This window comes from Adiantum capillus-veneris, chromosome 23 (assembly GCF_014529385.1).
Source record: "Adiantum capillus-veneris isolate H3 chromosome 23, ASM1452938v2, whole genome shotgun sequence".
Classification (NCBI taxonomy): domain Eukaryota; kingdom Viridiplantae; phylum Streptophyta; class Polypodiopsida; order Polypodiales; family Pteridaceae; genus Adiantum; species Adiantum capillus-veneris.
This window is the reverse complement of record NC_140953.1, coordinates 137,215,029-137,234,436: the sequence shown is the minus strand read 5'-3', so window position 1 is coordinate 137,234,436 and position 19,408 is coordinate 137,215,029. Positions and strand designations below refer to the sequence as shown.

Below are 19,408 nucleotides of genomic sequence, written 5' to 3'. Positions count from 1 at the left end.
AGCCTAAATCGGTGATTATAAAGATTGTAGTTGATGATTTGTTATTGTTATTGCTAACTTAGGAAAATATCACTCTTACTCAACCAACCAGAGAGATGGTCAAGTATTGAGAGCGAATTGACGATGGTTGTTCGAGAACAACCACATCTCTCGCAAGCAATTCGACGTAGCGGTTGGATCACTACAAGCGATAAGTTTAAACTAGTAATTTTGTATCAATTGTTTTGAGCTGTTGATAATTGTTTAATTTGGTTTGGGTTTATGTAGAGTCAAGGTGATCAAACGTACGTGCCTCTGGACGACGACAAGAACGAGGAGGTTAGATAGAAAAATATTTATCCAAACTTTCGTAAAGTCCCAATGTGGCACAATTTTTAATAGCTAAACGATAAAAAAGAATCAGGCAACCTACTATAATACCAAGCCAGTGTTGTGAAAAAAAACCATGTGCCTCTTTTACCAAATGGAAAAAAGGGAAAAACCCATAGTACTACCATGAGATTTTTGCAAAAAAAAAAAAAACCATTAATTAAGCCCAACATGATAAGAAAAGAGCTACCTTTTACTGTATGCGCCAAAAAAACCACATGTTAAGGCATTCGACTTGAACATTAAGTATGAAGCAAAAACCATTCATGTGGCAAGAAACCAACCTATTATGCATAGTCATTCACAGTGCATCATTCCCATATTAAACCCCCTTTTTTTCGAGCCAGTGCAAAGTACAAAAAATAGAGCACAATGTAATTTTTCATAACAAAGCCAGTTTTCCAGGGTACCAACCTCAGAAGCCACTTCATGTTCAACAAACCTCATAGCACCACAATAAACAGGTGGAAAGAAAGTCCTCACTCCTCACTTTCGCATACACACACAATACACACAACAAGGCTAACTGAGGGGCCAAAGCAACCCTATCCTCCTTATATAGAAAGCCCAGTAGGTGGAGGCGTCAAGTAATGCCAAGCTTGGGAGATCTCCCACACGACCTACACATTTAGTCACAAGCCCGAATCTCAAGGCTCAAGAATACGAGAAGTGGCCGCCATGTTAATCATTGTAGGGGTTAAGGTAGGAGAGAGGCAAGCACGGAGCCCATAGGTGGTTCAGAGAGAGAGAGAGTCAGTAGTAGCAAGGCAGAGAGTGAGGCAAAAAATGGGGCATGATATTTCCATTATGCATGCGCACTACCAGTGGGTCATAATGTCCTACAAACATCGAGAGTAAGTGAGTGGCAAGGCGGGCGCCTTGTGAAGGGTGGAGTTCCATGTAGGCTAAAAAACCGGCCTCTTAAGAAGGCAGTAGTCCCACAAGGGGTTCCTAGAACTAGGGGGTTAGGCTCAATGTTTTTAAGGGAGGTAGGCTATACAAGCTAGGTGGCTTGGTGTTAAATGTCAAAGAAATGCATAGCTCACCCCAGGGTGTTTATTTGAAAGTAAAATCCCACACTACTGATGTAATTTGTTAATTGACCAAAGTTACTGGTCAAGCACCCCAAAAGAGGCAACTATTAAGATCAGACAAGGTACGTTATACAAGCCAAGTAGTACCTAAAGGTCAAAATACACCAATTTGGAGGGAGAGTTGTGAGGGCATGGTCAAAAAGCAACTCATATGTGTGTATGTGAGTGTCTGTGTGTGTGGAAATAGATGAAGTTACTTTCAGTTTACTAGCAGTACCTCTGTGTGTGTGTGTGTGTGTGTGTGTGTGTGTGTGTGTGTGTGTGTGTGTGTGTGTACCCGCCCTATCCCAGGAGACATACACAATGGGTCGGTAGTAGGCCCATTGTGTATGGACCTACTGCTTAATTAAAGAAACGAGGTTAGTGCGATTAAATCCTTAGCCCAGGATTTTATTTCTTGAAATAGCCTTAGTGATAGTATTAATAAGGGCGTTTCTTTTGAAGCCATTGAGGAAGAATTTGTGAATGAGATGCTTGATGTCTTCTAATGCTATGAAAAAGTTAGAAGAGAATACAAGATCATGTAAAGAAGACTAATACATGTGTTTAGTGCTGTTTTATGTGGTTGGTTACTTATTTTCTTAATAAATTCTATGGACAAGATTTTAAGATTGTCTTGTTTCCAGATAAAGTGGTACTCATAGTTACCATTACAGGGATTGTGTAGTAGAATTGAGAAGTTTGATAAGAATGGAGCCTGATTTACCCTTTGTAATTTTTTGTGGTAAAAGCGCACATTTGTAAGGCCCCCATTATGAGGAGAAGCCATCGTGCGTGAAGGAAAATCACTCACCGGAAACCAAAATTTTCACGGCCAAGAATCCGGGGCAACTTTAGGGGCCTTGGGGGCGGAGGCCCCCGAGACTTTTTTTTTGCTTCGCCGGAATATTATGGCCGGACAGCGGTCGGAAATCGATCGGTTGGCCGGTAGTCAATGGCCGGTGGCCGGTGGTCGGAAGAAGTCAATGGCCGGTGGACGGCAGCCGAATTCAATGGCCGGTGGCCGAATTCAAAAGCGGATTTGTCTACACAAGGGCGGCCACACATGGGCGGATTGGAGGGTCCGATTTGGACTTATTCACACAAGGGCGGCTACACATGGCTGCCTCTCATAAGAGAGGGCAACCCTTTTGGCCTATAAAAGGAGGCCATTTCTACACACATTTTAGAGTGTGAAGTTGATGCAACAAGGTGGGTGTGAGGTGGTGAGAGTGAAGCAAGGCGGGAGCTCTATTAAGGGTATAATCCCTTTGTAAATTACTTCTTGTTTTGAAGTACTAAAGCCATTGAGTGGCTGCTTTCCCGTGGACATAGCCCACATTGGGTGAACCACGTATATCGTGTGTACTCTCTCTCTCTCTCTCTCTCTCTCTCTCTCTCTCTCTCTCTCCCCTCTATAATCTCGTGTATGTAAACCTGTCTCTCTTCATTAAGTAATCTACTCAATTATCTATTTAGCTACGTCTTATTTCCTAACAAAGTTGAGGAATTGTATAGAGGTGGAGAAAAATCCCGAAGACGTATTAAACCAATTATCAAGAGTTGGTTCGATCTTAAGGAAGTTAGCTTAATTTCATTAAGGAAGGTCCTGTTATTGAGGCTAAGGATATCATCCATGTATTTATAGGTATGATTAAACAAGGAGAGTTTATGAATAGTATTTTTGTTTTTCATGGTCTCAAGAAACCATTTATATTCAAAAAAGGCTAGGTACAAATTGCACATAAGGGGTGCGCAAGAAAATTTCATTGGAATACCAAGGCATTGTTATAGCAATGGCCACCAAAGTGGACTGAACAATTATCCACAAGCCATGTAATGGCATCATTAAGCTTCTTCTCGTTAAAGTGGGAGGTATGTGCTGAGTTGAATATTTTAATCCATCTGTAGAGGTTTATTGACGAGAGAGATATGGGTAAAACCTCTTAGCCAAGCATGGTCAAATGTAATCTTAGCCATTTCTTTCATAATATTCTTCAATCCTCTATCACCATTAAGGGGAATATTTTTGTAGCATTGAGTAATGTCGACAGAAAAGAGATGAAAGATCTGACTGGGGAGGTTAAGAGTAACCTCAGTGAAGTTTTTAACAAGCACTAAGGGGTTATAATGTATATTGAGAAAGTCCAAACATGTTTTTTGCTTCGAAGCACAAACTGATTCAAACTCAGTTAGTATGAGGTCAAGGCATAAAGTAATGTCTTTAGTAACGATGATAAAGATCCCATTCAAGGCATCAAAAATCCAACGGAACTTGTGTTTTTCATGTTTGTAGGTGGGAAACAAAATGGGTAATTTGACGGTCTCAAGAGAATATCTGAGATCATTGCAATGATTTGTAAAATGCAAAGTTTTTGCAAATAAGAGTAAGGTAATTGGCAGCTTTATCAAGACCAGCAACAAACCAATTTTGTGCAAGTTTTAAAAACTTTAAGTTGAGGTCAGGTGTGATCCAAGTGCTATCAGTAGACAGCCATTTATGTGCTAAATGAGTTACTTTTTGCAAAAAAACATTGTTAAACCAATTTGGTTAAGTCCAATAGGAATGTCTTCTCCAGTTAGAGAGTACTGACAAGGTCAGTCAAACAGCTAAGTAAAGCTGGTAGGACAAGGTAGGGGTTCTTTGGGAAAAGTGGAATGTGATTCAGTCCTTTAGCCATGACTTTTTTGCTCGGGTCACCTATGAATTTTGTGACTATCACGTGAGTGCAGCAGAAGGGGTTACTAAATTTCATTTTATCTCACATTTTCACATACAGAAGGATATCATAAAATAAATTTGGGAAAAAATTACCAATTTAATAGAAAAAGGGCGTATTTTATTTGCTAAAAAATAGCAAATAAGGAGTTTTAAAAATAGTCCTTGAACGCACGCGATATACACAATTTATACATTTCGAGCCCCCCCCCCCCCCCCCCCCCCCCCGAGTTTTTTGGATTGTAGGATCATTAATTACCTTGAGATCACAAGTGAAGACATGCCTGCCTAAATCCCCAAATTCTTTACAAAAAGCATTAAACTTATCACAAGCACATTCAGGGATAGTATTGTGACGTAGAAAGTCGTTGTTGTAATCTAAATTTTTAATAGGCTGATGATAAGTCAAGCCAATTAAGACTTTTTCTAATATTTTATGGTTTCCAAAAAGTAGATCAAAACACTCACAGAAGATAGACTTGGGCGAAAACAATTCCAAAAGTTCATTCTGGTACAAAGAGTGTATATAGATGAGATATGTCGTAGAAGTCTTTTTTGAGAGGCACTTCCTTTCACAAGGACCAAAAATCTCCTGCAAGAAGGTAAAGAGGATTATAAGTCAACGAGGTGATGGATAGGTGTGTTTCTTCCTCTTCCTCTAGTAAAGCTTCAAGACTTACCTCTATTAAAGCTAGCAGAAGTAATAGGTGTTAGAAAAGATGTGAAAATGGGGGTGGTTAAAGAATTGGGACTTTTCAGTGAGGGGGAATCATCATCTTGAATGCAAGGCTTGAATAATCCACTAATAATTTTAATACCTTTGTAATTGGCATAAGTGGTGAGATAAGTGTCCGGTTCATCAGATTTGAGCTCTTTAAGAATAACAAGCATTAGGCCGCGAAAGATGTTAAAAGTAATTTGAGCAATAACTATGGCTTAGCTTGCTCGCCCAACCAGGAGCAAATAAGTGACAAATGAAATTCCACAGGCTTCTCAGGGAAGAGTTGTTCTAAGTGATTAAGAATAAACCAAATTTCATGGTCAAACCACATAACATTGGAATCACATGAGGCTTTAAGGTCCGGAAACTTGCAAGCATATTTTAGGTATGGTCAAAAAACATTCCAAATGGACTCAGTGTAGAATTCTGGATTTCTTTTAGCGAAATCCATATTCCCTTTCATACGAATATATTAGACCAGCATTATACGAACATTTAGAGTGGTCAACAAAGTTGATGCTAAAGTGCGCCTTGATGAGTTCCCCTTTGTCCAAGAACTGCCCGCCTTTTAGAACCTTGAGTCTGCATTCCTCCATAATGGAAGTAGGTTGGTTGGCTAGATAAACCCACGTCTCACTTAGTATAGGTGCCAAAAACGCTCTGTTTGGGAGGATCCAAAGTTGATGGTCAACTATGAATGATTCAACTTCTATTTGTGTGACTGGCAGAAAGGGGAAGACTTTGGAGACTTTGGGAACCATCTCTAACAAGTTAGAATCACTAAGGGAGCAAAAGATGTTTTGAAATTCTTTGACAGGTTCTAAATTAGCATTGTCTCTGCAAAAGATACCACCAGTTTGTGGGATAGCAGGAGTATGTGCCTACGATTTAAAATAAATTAGAAATTAAATGGAATACGTGAAGATACGATGCTTTGCGGTGAATTTGGCCTCCTCTCTCTCTCTCCCCTTTCAAACACACTCCCTGTAAAAAGGCCATCTGCACGCATGCTCTCTCTCTCTCTCTCTCTCTCTCTCTCTCTCTCTCTCTCTCTCTCTCTCTCTCTCTCGCACACGCGCGCGTACCCCTAGGATAGCAAAGGCCTCTCTGCGTGAGTGCATGCCTCTGTGTGTGTGTGTGTGTGTGTGTGTGTGTGTGTGTGTGTGTGTGTGTGTGTGTGTGTGTGTGTGTGTGTGTGTGTGTGTGTGTGTGTGAGAGAGAGAGAGAGAGAGAGAGAGAGAGAGAGAGACTTGTCGCTCAAGAACCTGTAAAAGCCAAGGCTCATGTGCAAGAAGCCATGGAGTTTAGACAGAGGTTGCTTGGGTGTTAAATTTTAATAGGGGAGAATACAAGGACGTAAGGGCATGCATGGAGTGGGAGGGATTGAGAATGCAGGCATGGGCGTTGTAGGTAGGATAGATGGCGACGGCGATGGTAGAGGGAGGGGAAGCAGCACCTTCGATGAGGGGGAGAAATCTTTAGACTAATGGATTTTTTTAAAAGTGTACCAGTATGTGCGAGAAATGAACTTTGTAGTAGTAGGGGTACTAATAAAAGTTGGATTGAGGCCGCATAATTTTTTAAGAAGTTGGACAGCTTTGCCCAGAGAAAGAGAACTGAACTAAATCTTGGTTGTATTGTAAATTAAGTATAGGCAATTGGGCAACGTCAAAAGACTACAATAGCCGTGAGTAGGAATCCTAAACTATAATCTAAGAGGGACCGCCTAACACCATCCAACCTAAATAGGAATTATAGACAGTGGGTCTGTACCTCTATAGTCCAAAAAAATCAATGAAGCTATCGTCTTGATTTCGCCTAAAAACTGGGAGAGAATTGTGTCTAGGACATTTGTCTTGTTGTTTTAAATTAATAAATATACACAAAAGAACATAAAAGTTTAAAAGACAACTGGCTTTAGACAAGTGACAAGGGATACCACAAAAACAACTTAGCCTTCAAATAATTTTGTTACATAGCTATAAGAATGAGGTCTCATTCTAGTGTTTATATACATGGGGTAATTTGAATTGATCGTTTCACAAAAGTAGCAAGAGTTTGGTATAACAGTGACGGACAACAGCTAAGCCAAAACAAATCCAAGAAAGGATAGAGTCCTCACCTACATCCACACAAACAAAACAACATATATGTTAACCTTGAATACATTTTACAGGTGTCAATGGACTTTATCAATTGTTATCCATGTCCATCTTACAACCTTTTTAACTTAAAAAACTATTGTCCAAACTAATCATGTATTCTTGTTTTTGAATAGTATAAGGTGTGAGTTTTTTTGTTCCTTGTAAGTTCCTTTTAAACTTGTAATCAAAAAGGTCATCACTACTTTAAGATATAAGTGAATTTATATAGGTTATAGATAAGGTTATTATATGTCCCCAAAAAAATTTTACTTTTTATTGCTATTTATATAAATAAAATTATGATCAAAAAGCCACCACCCCTTTTTATCCAAGTGTTTTATTCCCAGTTTTGCCCACAAAACATTTTGTATCTTCTATACCCATCATTTTGTAAGGTATTTTGCATTTTTGAATGTATAGATCTTTGAATGATTCAAATGGTACCAAAAAAACCTCAAAAAAAACCTATGTATAGTCCATTCCAAGAAAAAACTCTTTCAATTTAAATGACTATAACTAGTAAGACAGCACGGCAAAGTGTAGTACACCCTAGAGCAAAAAAAAACAATGTTTAGCCGCAATCCAAATGCCATTGCATCCACATTCTAGGTTGTCCATTTCAAATGGATATATACCCCATTAAGATCAAAGCGGCCAAAGTGAAGCTGATCATCAGAAGGCTCCATAAATACCCATAAAGAAACTATGATCAAGGAAAAATCAATATCCAAATGGAACCCAAACCCCATCAGAAAAAATACAATCAGAATTGTATTGTCAAGAAAGCAAGCACAACAAAAGCTAGTACCAAAATTCCATCATATTTTTCATCAAAATCATACTATGTTCACAATAACAAGGAGGTAGTAGAAAAACCATCACTAGCCAGGCATACAACAACTACCATTATCTAGGATCACACATGCCATCCACATCAATTGTATTTTTGTTAACAATTCATAACTCTAAGTATAGACCATAGCTAAAGAAGCACAAAATTAATGTATGTAACAGGCCAAGATGCAACTTATGACGACAAGTGTTCTTGTAACAAGTTTTAATATCAAAAGAATCATTTATGCATAAGAAAAGACCCCTATAATAATTTGCACAGAAATAGTTTGTTAAAAATAACCCAAGCATCAGTTTGTTCACAAATTTCAAGTCGACAGAGATGCACAACACACATCGACCCTCTCTCATACACATTAGTAAACAGTAATGCAAGGCTAAGTGAGGGAAGTAAGAATCCCTCACCATTTATATAGGTGGCACTTGGAAAGAGGACTCCAGCAAGGCAACAACTTCCAGAGGTCTCAAAATATTCAACATATCTCAACAAGTTAGCTACAGATTCCCAGCTTTGATTGAGTATGCAAGAGCTAGGGGTATGTAAACTATGGTAGGATGCAAATCAACATTGATGATTGCCTTTGGTTAACCTTTCTTTTCCATGTGGGATACACCCATCAAGCATAGCACGTGATCCTCAAACCGTCAACCTTGGGGTTACATCAAGAAGGCCCAACCAATTGAGCTATGCTATTCGGGTAGTATGGATGCACGTTTACAAATGGTCTTGGATTTACCCAAGGGAGGCTCTAAGAATACAAGAACATAGGGGCTCACTACATAGTACAACTATCCCCAAAACAGGAGCAACTACACAAATTCACAGATGGTGTTCCCCCCAAAAATGACCCATCAAAATAGTGCAAGGGTGCCAACTCGCAACATCCTAAAAACCTTGAGCTCATCTAAAGGCTTGTAGGCAAGGCTCCAAACGCTTTTTCTAAAAACTTGAAAAACCTACATCGAAAACATAAGAGGTAATAACCTATATTTGAAAACATGCTATAGAGGAGAAGGGAGAAAGGCATTCTAATTTTTTAATGTCTTTTCTTATCTTAGTTTGTAAATGGATCCCCTTCATTGAGGGCCTCATGACTTGCTCCTCAAATCTTAATGGTTTTCATAGTTTGTAAATGGGTACTTCATTCAAAAGCCTCATGACTTTCTATTCAGCATTTTGTTTTATGATGCCAAAGTGAGCCTTCACCTTGTTACACTAGATTTGTCTAAATGTTGTAGGTTTTCTCACCTTCAAATTTAACATTTAGAGGTACATTTCGATATATGTAGGTGGGATTCCTCTAAACCTAGGATTCTTTCAAGCACTACAGGTTGCTAACCTCAGGTATGTTGTCTAGTTTTCTTCTTGTTACAATCTTTGTATATTTATGTTTAGAAAAAACAGGTTGCCAGCTTGCATACATGACTCTTGCGTCTGAATTGTATTGAGGATGCCAAGCATGTCTAGCATGAATCTGTTGACTACTCTTTCTGTCAAAGAGGGTGGGTGAACAATTGTAAAGAGAGACAACTACAAGTTCAAAGTGAGAACTGTCCACCCAAACAATGCTTATGAAAACAAGTTGTATTAGGCCTTTCAACATTGAGTTTCATAACTCACACACACACATTAAAGTAGGTGTGATTCATTGAAAAAAGGGAGATATGGCGTGTTTGGGAAGTTTTTGCAAATATGCAAAAGTTTCAAACAATTTGAATAGTTTCTTAGCTTTGAGGCCTATGTTTGGTGAGAATGAAAAGTTTATCACTATTTTTAAAAGCCCTTTTTACTTTCCATATCAAGTTTCATGCATGGGAATGTGGAGAGGGCTCAGCTCACCAAATTGTGAAACTCATCGTGGGGAGGCCCTTAGTGTGTATTTACACCAACAAAGTTTGAGAAAATCGACATTGAGTAATAACTTTTCTCACACATAGCTAGAGAAATCCTTTAAAGCCAGCAGACTATGCCATTGTTTTGAGGTATGTTTGGTACCACAATGTGTCATTACCCTTCAATATTTTTCAACTACATCATTTTATGCTTTTGAAAAACGCATTGTGCAATTTTTTTAGGCAAAATTATGCATCAAGAAGTGAAATTGGGTCTTTATGGCACACAAATTACACTCACAGCACTAGGCTACGAGTTGCCCACATTGTGTAATTAAAAGAAGGTCAGTCTTGCATTTATCTCAAAAGATTTTTTATCAGTTAAAAGAGTTTTTAATCTTCTTTGGAGATGAGTAAACCAGGAACTCTGATTTGCTGTCTGTTTAAAGCAATTGAAAAAGGATGAAACCACAATAAATACGGGAGGGAGTGCTTGCAAATAATGCACACTTCATACTTCACTCTAGAAAAGAGAGATGCCGCAACAGAGGACGCTATGTTTGTGCTCTTCTTGGTGGGTTGTGATCACATACCTTTGGGTGTAGATTTGCAAGCTTCTCTTGCTAGATATAAAACCTAGGTGTCCCCTGCATCATCAAAACCTCAGTAGCAATTGGACCCATAAATCTTCACAAAATGAAACGCAAGCCATTACACAGCTTTGTAGCTAAATTTTCAGACATTTGCAGATCAAACGCAATGCAGCTGCTTGACTGAGAGTGAACCCACATACCCAAAAGCACCCAAATAAATAAGCTGCCACCCTCTCATATAAAGCAGAATCATGGAGAGGGCACAAAGAACGTAACTGGTAGTGACAACCCACTAATGTCTTATTCTGCTTTTTTTTCGCAATCTGATGCTTCTCGCCAGCTAGTCGTATGGGATCGCACCTGCACACCCACCTGCATATCTAATATCTTGAAGCATTGTTTGACCCTTTTGCCATGGTGAAGGGGTCCCACTCAACTCGGTTGAGCCCATTTTCCTTCCCAAATATTTTATCATCAAATAAGAGCTATGGGTAGTAATTCATATGATAGCACATGAGACGCATCTCAAGCCAGTGTCTCTTCAAACTACCCATGCAAGCCAGAGGACTTGCTCAAATGTCAACACAAATGGACGTGGATTCCCTTTCATTATGAGAAAAATTTTGCACGATGCAGAAAAAAATGAAGAAAATGGGACACAATAAATATGAGTGAAATTTACATGTGCTAACGGCCACGATAAACATGAGATGAGATGAGACTTCAGTACAGATTTTCCTAGAGAATGCTCAGTGTGTGACATGGTTAGTAGGTGATAATAACATGATGTGCACATTAGGTCCCTTTGAAGAGAGCTCAAAGCCAAAATGAGACAAAGATGGGCTACTTGTGATCAGTTTGAGGGAAACCTCATGGGCCAGAGAGTTTGGAGAGCCTTCCCAAACAACAGGGCCATTGCGTGGCTGGAAAAGGTTACTTGTAAGTTAGTTGGAAGACCTCCATGCAGGCACGTGGTTACGAATAGACTGTGTCATTGTTGCATCTAACAACTAACTGATGCACGTGTGACACTGGATGAAGCATAGCTATCAATAGTCACTGATAACTATGCCTCGCATGACCACGGCCTTAGTAGTGTGATGCGTTTGGAGACACAAGTATTTTTTATGGAATTGTGCCCACACACCCACACCTGCATGTGGCAGGGGTTGAACCATAGGCGGCGCACTCAAGAGTCCCTCACCATTATCGCTAGGCTAACTCCCCTTGACATGAAGCACAGATCTTACCATCGAGGAAACTTGCTCAAGAGACCTAAGCAAACAAGGGACACCATAAATTCTCAGAAATTATCCTCACATACAGATCACTCTAATACTGTACACAAGCACCAATGCAAGAGGGAGTGCAAGGTACAAAGATTCAACAATCTCAAAAGCTATAGCTGCCTTTCTCGTTGAAGAGAGCGCAAAATTCCGGCTGCAGACTCCGAGGCAGCTAACGCAGAACGAGGAATAGCCTTAATTATCCGCCCATGACTGCCCTCGTCTCGCCTCAGCACTTGTCCCTCACTCGCTCCAGCTGAACTGTTTGTCGGCTGCAATGGAAATAAATTCAGAGCATTCTTTTCGCACAACAGCCGATCCATGTCCATCCTCTCTTCTCTGATACAACAAGGCACTTGAACCCCTTCTTTTGTGTCTCTCCATGAGCCCCTCACTTCGATTGCCAGCCTGCTCTCACCTCCATACCCTTTCGGCATGACCCTGCTGCCTCCACTATGGTTTGGAGCTGGATTGTGCTCACGCACATAACCTGAACCAGGAGGCTTTCCTGATAAGGAATCCCGTGGGGCGGACACACTTGCAGTACCAAAAGATCCTAAGGATTTGGCAGCAACAAGCTTCGCGCAACTGCTCGCAGCCACCTGCTGTCGTCGCGAGAGAGGAACCACTACAGGCTGAACGCTCTGTGATGATGCTTCTGCCTTCATGTTAATTGATGGTACTGAATTAGTTGGCCCTGGCTTCTCACTGCCAGATGCAAGGGGTACTTGATTCGGATAGTTCATGGCAAACCAATCATTGGCCATGGGGGTAAAAACTGGATTATGGTACATCGGAGTAGGCCACTGATTACTCTGGCAAAAAATAGGCGCTGGCTGTTCAGGCCTTGGAGCATAGCAAGGGAAGGTATACGGTGCCAGTGGATTTGAGCCTACAACATATGGCCCGCCAAGGCTTGCTCCAGAGGGGATACGACTAACACCGGGCAGGTAAAGAAATGGCCTATTTAAGGATCCCATAGGGTAGCCCCAGGCACTAACTCCATCAGAGCTGGAAGAATGGGGAGCTCGACCGACTGGAGTATTTGTCATGGGTTGAGCCCAATGGGAACTATGAGAACGCCTTTTAGTCTGAGACTCTACCCCAACAACCTGACCCTCTCTCTCCTGCAGATGTAAAGCTCTTTGCAGGGGCCTGGATTCATGAGCCTGCTGACCTTCGCACCTGCAAGGAGCAGGTACTTTGTTGGAGATCTCTTGCTTCTCAGAATTGACCTCAGGAGGATCTAAGTCGCCCACAACCATATCCAAATCCATCCCAGAAATCAAGTGACTCTCAATCAATGTGCTGGGCATCTTTGCCAGCAACTTCTGAACCTGCATTTTACACACAAAATTGTCATACTATCAGTCTGGCTTGTACAGGCTTGTTACAAGGTTTCGGATGATTACACGTGGCTTATTAATTACCTCAATGAGCTTGTGTAGTTCAAACACTTGATTTGCAAAAACTTCTTGTTGCCTACAACAGCACAACCAAAACCGCATGAGCTAAGAAATTAGCCGCCACCACAAGCCAATAAAAATTTGATCCCAAAAGGCCATTCTGTAGGTTACTTTTGACTTCTGTTTTAAAACATTATCCCTTAACACTGGTAGTCACCCCTAGCTACCCTTTCACCTTTGCTATGATTGTAGCAGTTTGCTCACCACACATTCACTCTTATTGAATCCATACACTATTATCATCCTGTGTGTTTAAAAAACCCCTCCCACCAAACCTAACAGCTAAGATTGCAACTTGTTTATAGTAGTTAAACATGAACAGATTACAGGGAGAAGCAGTGGTTTGTGAAGAAGTACAAGGATAGACAACGGGCTCAATTCAAGTGGCATGAACATATCCATATCTTATGATCAGCTGCATGAACATCCACTCTAATGGGAGCTAAAATGACTGATCACCAAAAGCTAAATTTCTAGAAACAGATTACAATTGCTACAAGTTACAACCCTATCGCAGGGTAAGTGGAAGACTGGCCAACCAAGCCTCAAAGGTGGTATAGCTATAGTAAACTCAAATCACATGAGAGATTGCCAGACGATAATTGAAAGTTACTTTGACTGAGCACTTGCCACATCCACACTTTGCCCAGGAGAGTACTTCACTTCCTCTCAGAAGGCATTGGCCCCAAAACTGGCACCTATTACCATATTTCATTTACTTCTAATGGCAAGAGTATTTGGCTGCTCTGGGTAGAGCTGCTCGTCCCCCTATTTCTATATGGGAGTATTAGGGAGTGAGGGCTGTTTTGTGGCTGTTCTTGGATGTGAGGTAGTTTCTCTCACAACACAGCAAGTGTGCCATGTAGGTTGTAATAGACTTGGACACTCCAAGCCAAAAATCTACAACAACGCACATGAGAAAACTGCAAACAACTGAACAAAACTTCAATAGAGGGAGAGCGAGAAGAGGAGAGTCAACACGACACGGTGGAGTTCCGTGCCCAAATGGACTGGCCCCAAAGGCTGGCACCCCTTCCGATATTTCTTTCTTATTGCTTGACAAAGGTATAATGTCCGAGGGTCCTCTCTCTCTCTCTTGCAATGCTCCCAAGCTAATCTGCCAAAAGGAGAGGCCCTGGCACACTTAAAACGGCCCTTGGCCAAAAGAAATTACATGAAAAGCTCTTCACTAAAAGCACTAGCCCCCAAAAACCCCTGTCCCAAACGCTGGCACCCAAAATCTGCCACAAAATCCAGAACTGCCGTATGGACATGCCACATCAGCAGCCTACGCAATTTTTGGGCCTCCTTGCTTTATTTTCGCGGAGTTGGGCCCCTTGGCTAGGTTTTGGGTAAGTTGGGAGGGGTTACCGTTAAAACCCTAATACCTTAGGCCTCTCGGCCATAATCTGCAAGTTAGAGCCATGCCACATCATCAGTTTGTGGCATACCCCCTCTTGAAAGAATTGTAATCGCCCTCGATTACGCCTGTAAAATAGACATAGAAGAAAAATTGGCTCAGTAGACACCGACTCCAAGTGTTGTCATACTAGACCACACATATCTAACATTGCGAAAGTCATCATTCACATGAGATCTCAGATGAAAATCATAATAATTGTAACTTCTTTAACAATCACATCCAGATTGTGCTGATCTTTTGACGGATGTCTTCACATACTAAATCTCATTACTATCATATTCACATCATGCGTCACGTGACTAGACAATCATTTCATCTTTCCAACACGTGCCTTCGTATGTCGTGCTTGAGACTTCTACAAAGCCTTCCTTACCTTGGCAAAAGCAATGTCTAGATCCTATGTATGATGATCTGCTTCAAAAATCTTGTCCATAGTGCTCAGAATGGGTGGAATCTTTTTGGCACCATCAAATGGCGCCTTCCCCGTAGCCGTATGAATTGTGTTGTTGTAAGAAAACTCTACCAGAGGCAAAAACTTTTCCCATTGATACTTATGATCAAAAATATATGACTTCAACAAGTCCAAAACCACTAAATTGGCTGGCTTCGATTGCCCATTTGTCTATGGATAAAACGAGAACGAGTTTAAGCCAAGTGTCTATATTCCCCCATACTTCTATCTAGTCACTCTAGCAGAGGCCTAACAGCCTCCAAATACCCCGTGAACTGCAATGACTGTGGAGTGTGAGCAATTGATGGGATACACCACGCGTGTGTACCAGAAACTGCAAAAAGGAATCTGTCCCAAGCATCTCTCTCACATGGTGCTCCATATGGTAAAGAGGGAAGCTAAAAAGTTCGCTAGTCCTCGATGGTCTCTACATTGTTGAAATCACCTCCAATAACCACAATCTGCTGCCAAAACTCAAGACTCTCTTGAGTTGAAGTGAGCGCCCAGAAAGTCATGACTCATCCATCTCTAGAGTAATCCACATCACTCTACCATCTACTAATGTACCATGATCACCTTCACAATGGCGTCAACAAGGTCCTATGAAAATTCATTAACCACTGTAAGAATATTGCTCGCCAATCGCAATCTCTCAATAGAATCTACGGTACCTATCGAGATATAGCTTGTGTTTCTACACAAGAATATCCACATCACCATCTACATGAGAGCGCAAATCTCTACGAAGCAAATTCTGTCTGGGGCCACTAATACTAGTGTGATGCAATCCATTGACATTCCCTAGTGAATGTGTAAATCCATGTGACAACAACCAATGACCTGAAACCTCAAAGGTATACACCAGCAATGTCAAACGGCCACAAGATTGAGGATCAACGCCAAGCTCTCTTAATCCCTGGCCGAAGCTGTGGAACAAGAGCTAATGGAAGTCAAGGTAGAACCATACGTAAAACATTGTCACAAACGGCTAACGTGTCAAGCCACTGAAGCCCTCAGTCGACTTGCAAATCTCGACCGAGGGGGCTAAACCCTAAGAGAAGAAGCAACAGAAGAAGTTTTACCAACTTACAAATCTTGCCATGCGGCCTAATATTAAAAGAAGTTGCTGCCGACTTATGGGACACTGTGCGATGGGGGCCCAAGGGCCTAGGACCATAAATAAAGCAGGACAGAGCACTCACAAACTCTCTTGCATAAATTGCTCATGACATGACAACTATATGGAGGCCCGCGTTTTACATGGATGGCGTGGCAGCTGCACAGATTTCCGTGAAACATGCTTGCAACTTTGGGCGTCAGCTTTTAGGACCAAATGCTTTTAGAACTTGATACTTTTCATGTACTACTTTTAGATAAGCCCAGGGCCTTTAAATATGTGGCAAGGACTCAATATCTGGCATGCTTCCGCGAGAAGGTGCAGATATTTGACGTCATCGTTGAACTGAGTTCAAGCACTATAAAGAAATACCGAAAGGGACGCTAGGGTTTGGGGCCAATGCTCTCTTGGGGTGGAACTCCACCACTCCTCGTCCCGTGTGTTTCTCAGAGTGCGCGTGTGCCGAAGCGTGAGAGAGAGAGAGAGAGAGAGAGAGAGAGAGAGAGAGAGAGAGAGAGAGAGAGAGAGAGAGACCCACAAAAACTAGAGATGGGGAAAGGGGGCGATCAACGTTTTGGTGAGAGAGAGAGAGAGAGAGAGAGAGAGAGAGAGAGAGAGAGAGAGACCACAAAAACTAGAGATGGGGAAAGGGGGCGATCAGCGTTTTGGTGGTGTTCTCTCTCTCTCTCTCTCTCTCTCTCTCTCTCTCTCTCTCTCTCTCTCTCTCTCTCTCTCTCTCTCTCTCTCTCTCTCTCTCTCTCTCTCTCTCTCTCTTTTTTCCGCACACGCGCACTCTCACATGGTATCAGACGCCGGTTGAGTCCAAGGCGCATCATTCGCATCAGGTTTTCCTCCCAAGGGCTGGATCAGCCAGCGTTTTCTGCAGATCTGCCAGCGTTTTGCATCAGCCAGGCACAGGATGGAATCTCGAGCTTTTCTGTCGCGGAGAAACCCTTCTCCACCTGCGTTTTTTGCTTTCCCATGGCGATCACCAGATTTGGCACCTAGTACTGGCCTTCTCAAGCTCTTTCCTCGCCGGAAAACCCTCTCTACCACCTGCGTTTTCAGCCAGTAATTTGCCTTTTTGGCAAATCTGCAATTTCAGGGCTGAAAGCCTGCGTTTTTGGACAGCAGGGCAGTGTTTTTGTAAGAGAGGGGGAGCGCTAGCCACACCCTCTACAGATCTTGCCCTCCTACCCGGCTTGGCATCCGGTGCCTCACCAGCGTGATTCCTCTTCATCTGCTACAGATTTCAGCCATATACACCTGCTGTGTTCTCTGTTTACAGCCCATCAGGGGCAATGACTTTGATTCACCACCATCTCCAGACCCTCTGCACCGCTCCAAACACTGTTGGGAGCGTACGAGCACGCTGAAAATCGCTGGACAGCAGCGTTTTCATCACCTCGCTGTGATGTTTTTGGGTGGACAGCAGCCACATGGCTTGTGTTTGGGTGGACGGACACTTGACTTGAATCTACAGACTGGAGTGGAACTTCGGTGCTTTGGACTCTCTTGGAGAGTTTACCCGCGAGATGCGGAAAGATCAGGCATCCCGCGACTACATCCAGAGTCACCCGGAGCTTGGCTTGGATGGTAGTGCAGTTGCTCTTCTACACTCCTGATCATTTGGATTGCTACCTTCAGAGTTGCTTACTCTCACCCTCAGTAACCTTATCTCCCGACCTGGACAGTAGGGCACTCCCAGCTCATTCACATTGAGAGAGACACATTCTCATTCCCAGCTCAAGGAGGCGTTGGCGCGGATTCTGTTTTGGTTAGACACCGGAGGATTGGTAGCAGGAGATACAAGCACGTCTGGCCTTTCCTCCTCGCAGATGATCTTCAAAGCCCAGACTTCTCAATCTAGCTTCCCTTCTTCATACAGGATAATTACGGTGCAGACAGCTTGGTCTGACCACACCTCTTCTCAGAGGCCCTTCACATCGCAGATTGTTTAGTCTGGCTTTCCCCTCATCTTGGATTACCCTACCTATTGACAGGACACCATCCGGTGGTGGTCTATGCGGTCTACCAGTGACTGAGCTTACAGTAACTTCTACAATGCAAACCGTTTAGTCTGGCTTTCCTTGTTTCGGAGGACGTTTACGACGCAGATTACTACATCTCGCCTTCTTGGAGTTTTTCACATCTTAGCCACCTGGCCCCACTAGGATACAGGTTCATGCATTGACAATTTTCCGATCATTCCCACGACGCTTCTTGGGCTTCCCCATGTTCTCCAGACGGTTTGACTACAGGCACCACAAATCCTATTGGGCAGGACACTTGCAGGTCTATTGGCACTCCTTTCAGGACAAGGAGCTGTTTTTACACAGTTCGCGACCTTCACGCAGTATCTTCACCCTGTATCGGCGGAGTACAACAGTTTGCTACACTGCTCGTGATGGCACTTTACCATGGAGATTACTTGACGGTCGGGACACCCCAGACTACTGCTACACTCTTGGATTTCGTCGGAGTATTGTCTTTCAGTGGACATTGCATCACACATCTTCATCATTTGCCTCACATCTTCGGCTTCATGCGGTTCGTTCAGCATCCAGTGTTGAGAGGGGGTTTTCGGATTGAGCTTTAAGGTACCTAAAAATACACACCCTTGGTTAAAACACCTTACAAAATAGAGAAAAAAAGGAATTTCACAATAGAAACCTACAAGCATATATACTACCCCTCTTTGTAGCTGATTGAAGAGACCTACTTGCCCCGAACATCAATCAAGTTGCTTGTCACTTGCAACCTGTACGCTAACAATTGCACAATACCTATTACCATGAATACATACTTCAAACACAATATTTGTGACTTGTACGATGATATGATCTCAATTTTCAATCCCACAAAGTGACAATTGATAACTGCTCATTGCCAAGACTACAAGAACTGAGAAGCAATGAATTCCACAACTATTTGGCCTCATGAGACATAGTGGTGTTCGGCCCTCTTTGCACTGCGTGCACTCTTTGTAGTGACTCTCTTATTATCAAGAAAACTTCTAAATATAGTAGGACAAAAAAAACCTCGCCCAACATAGGTGAGCATACGCAGATAAGCGCGCCTGGATTTTTTGTTTTTAAATAAAAAATGTACATACGGATCTATTGTACAAATATACTGCATGGAAAAAATCCGTACATACGCAAGGACAACCATGATGGAAGTGCACCCTCATCATGTGGTAGCAATCCTAGGACCTCTCCTAAAGCAAAGGAGCAAGCCACTGTAAACCAAGAACCAAAGAAGTCTAAAGAGCATCCCAGTGTGAAAACTACTATCGCCTCCAACAATACCCGAGTAGAATGGTCCACAAACAGAACAAATGGTAAACAGTAGCAGTCCT

At 42.1% G+C, this 19,408-nt stretch overlaps 1 protein-coding gene across 1 annotated transcript in view; it reads right to left on the bottom strand.

Annotated features, from left to right (window-relative positions):
- Window positions 1-11,580: 11,580 nt before the first annotated feature.
- LOC147428671 (uncharacterized) overlaps window positions 11,581-19,408 on the bottom strand; it is an 11,769-nt gene continuing 3,941 nt past the window's right edge. Inside the window, exons 3-4 of the mRNA XM_086497771.1 lie at window positions 13,021-13,072; window positions 11,581-12,927 (exon numbers count right to left, since the gene is read on the bottom strand). Of these exons, the coding sequence (XP_086353897.1) occupies window positions 11,704-12,927; window positions 13,021-13,072 (1,276 nt within the window). The 3' untranslated portion in view covers window positions 11,581-11,703. The remainder of the gene's footprint in view (window positions 12,928-13,020; window positions 13,073-19,408) is intronic.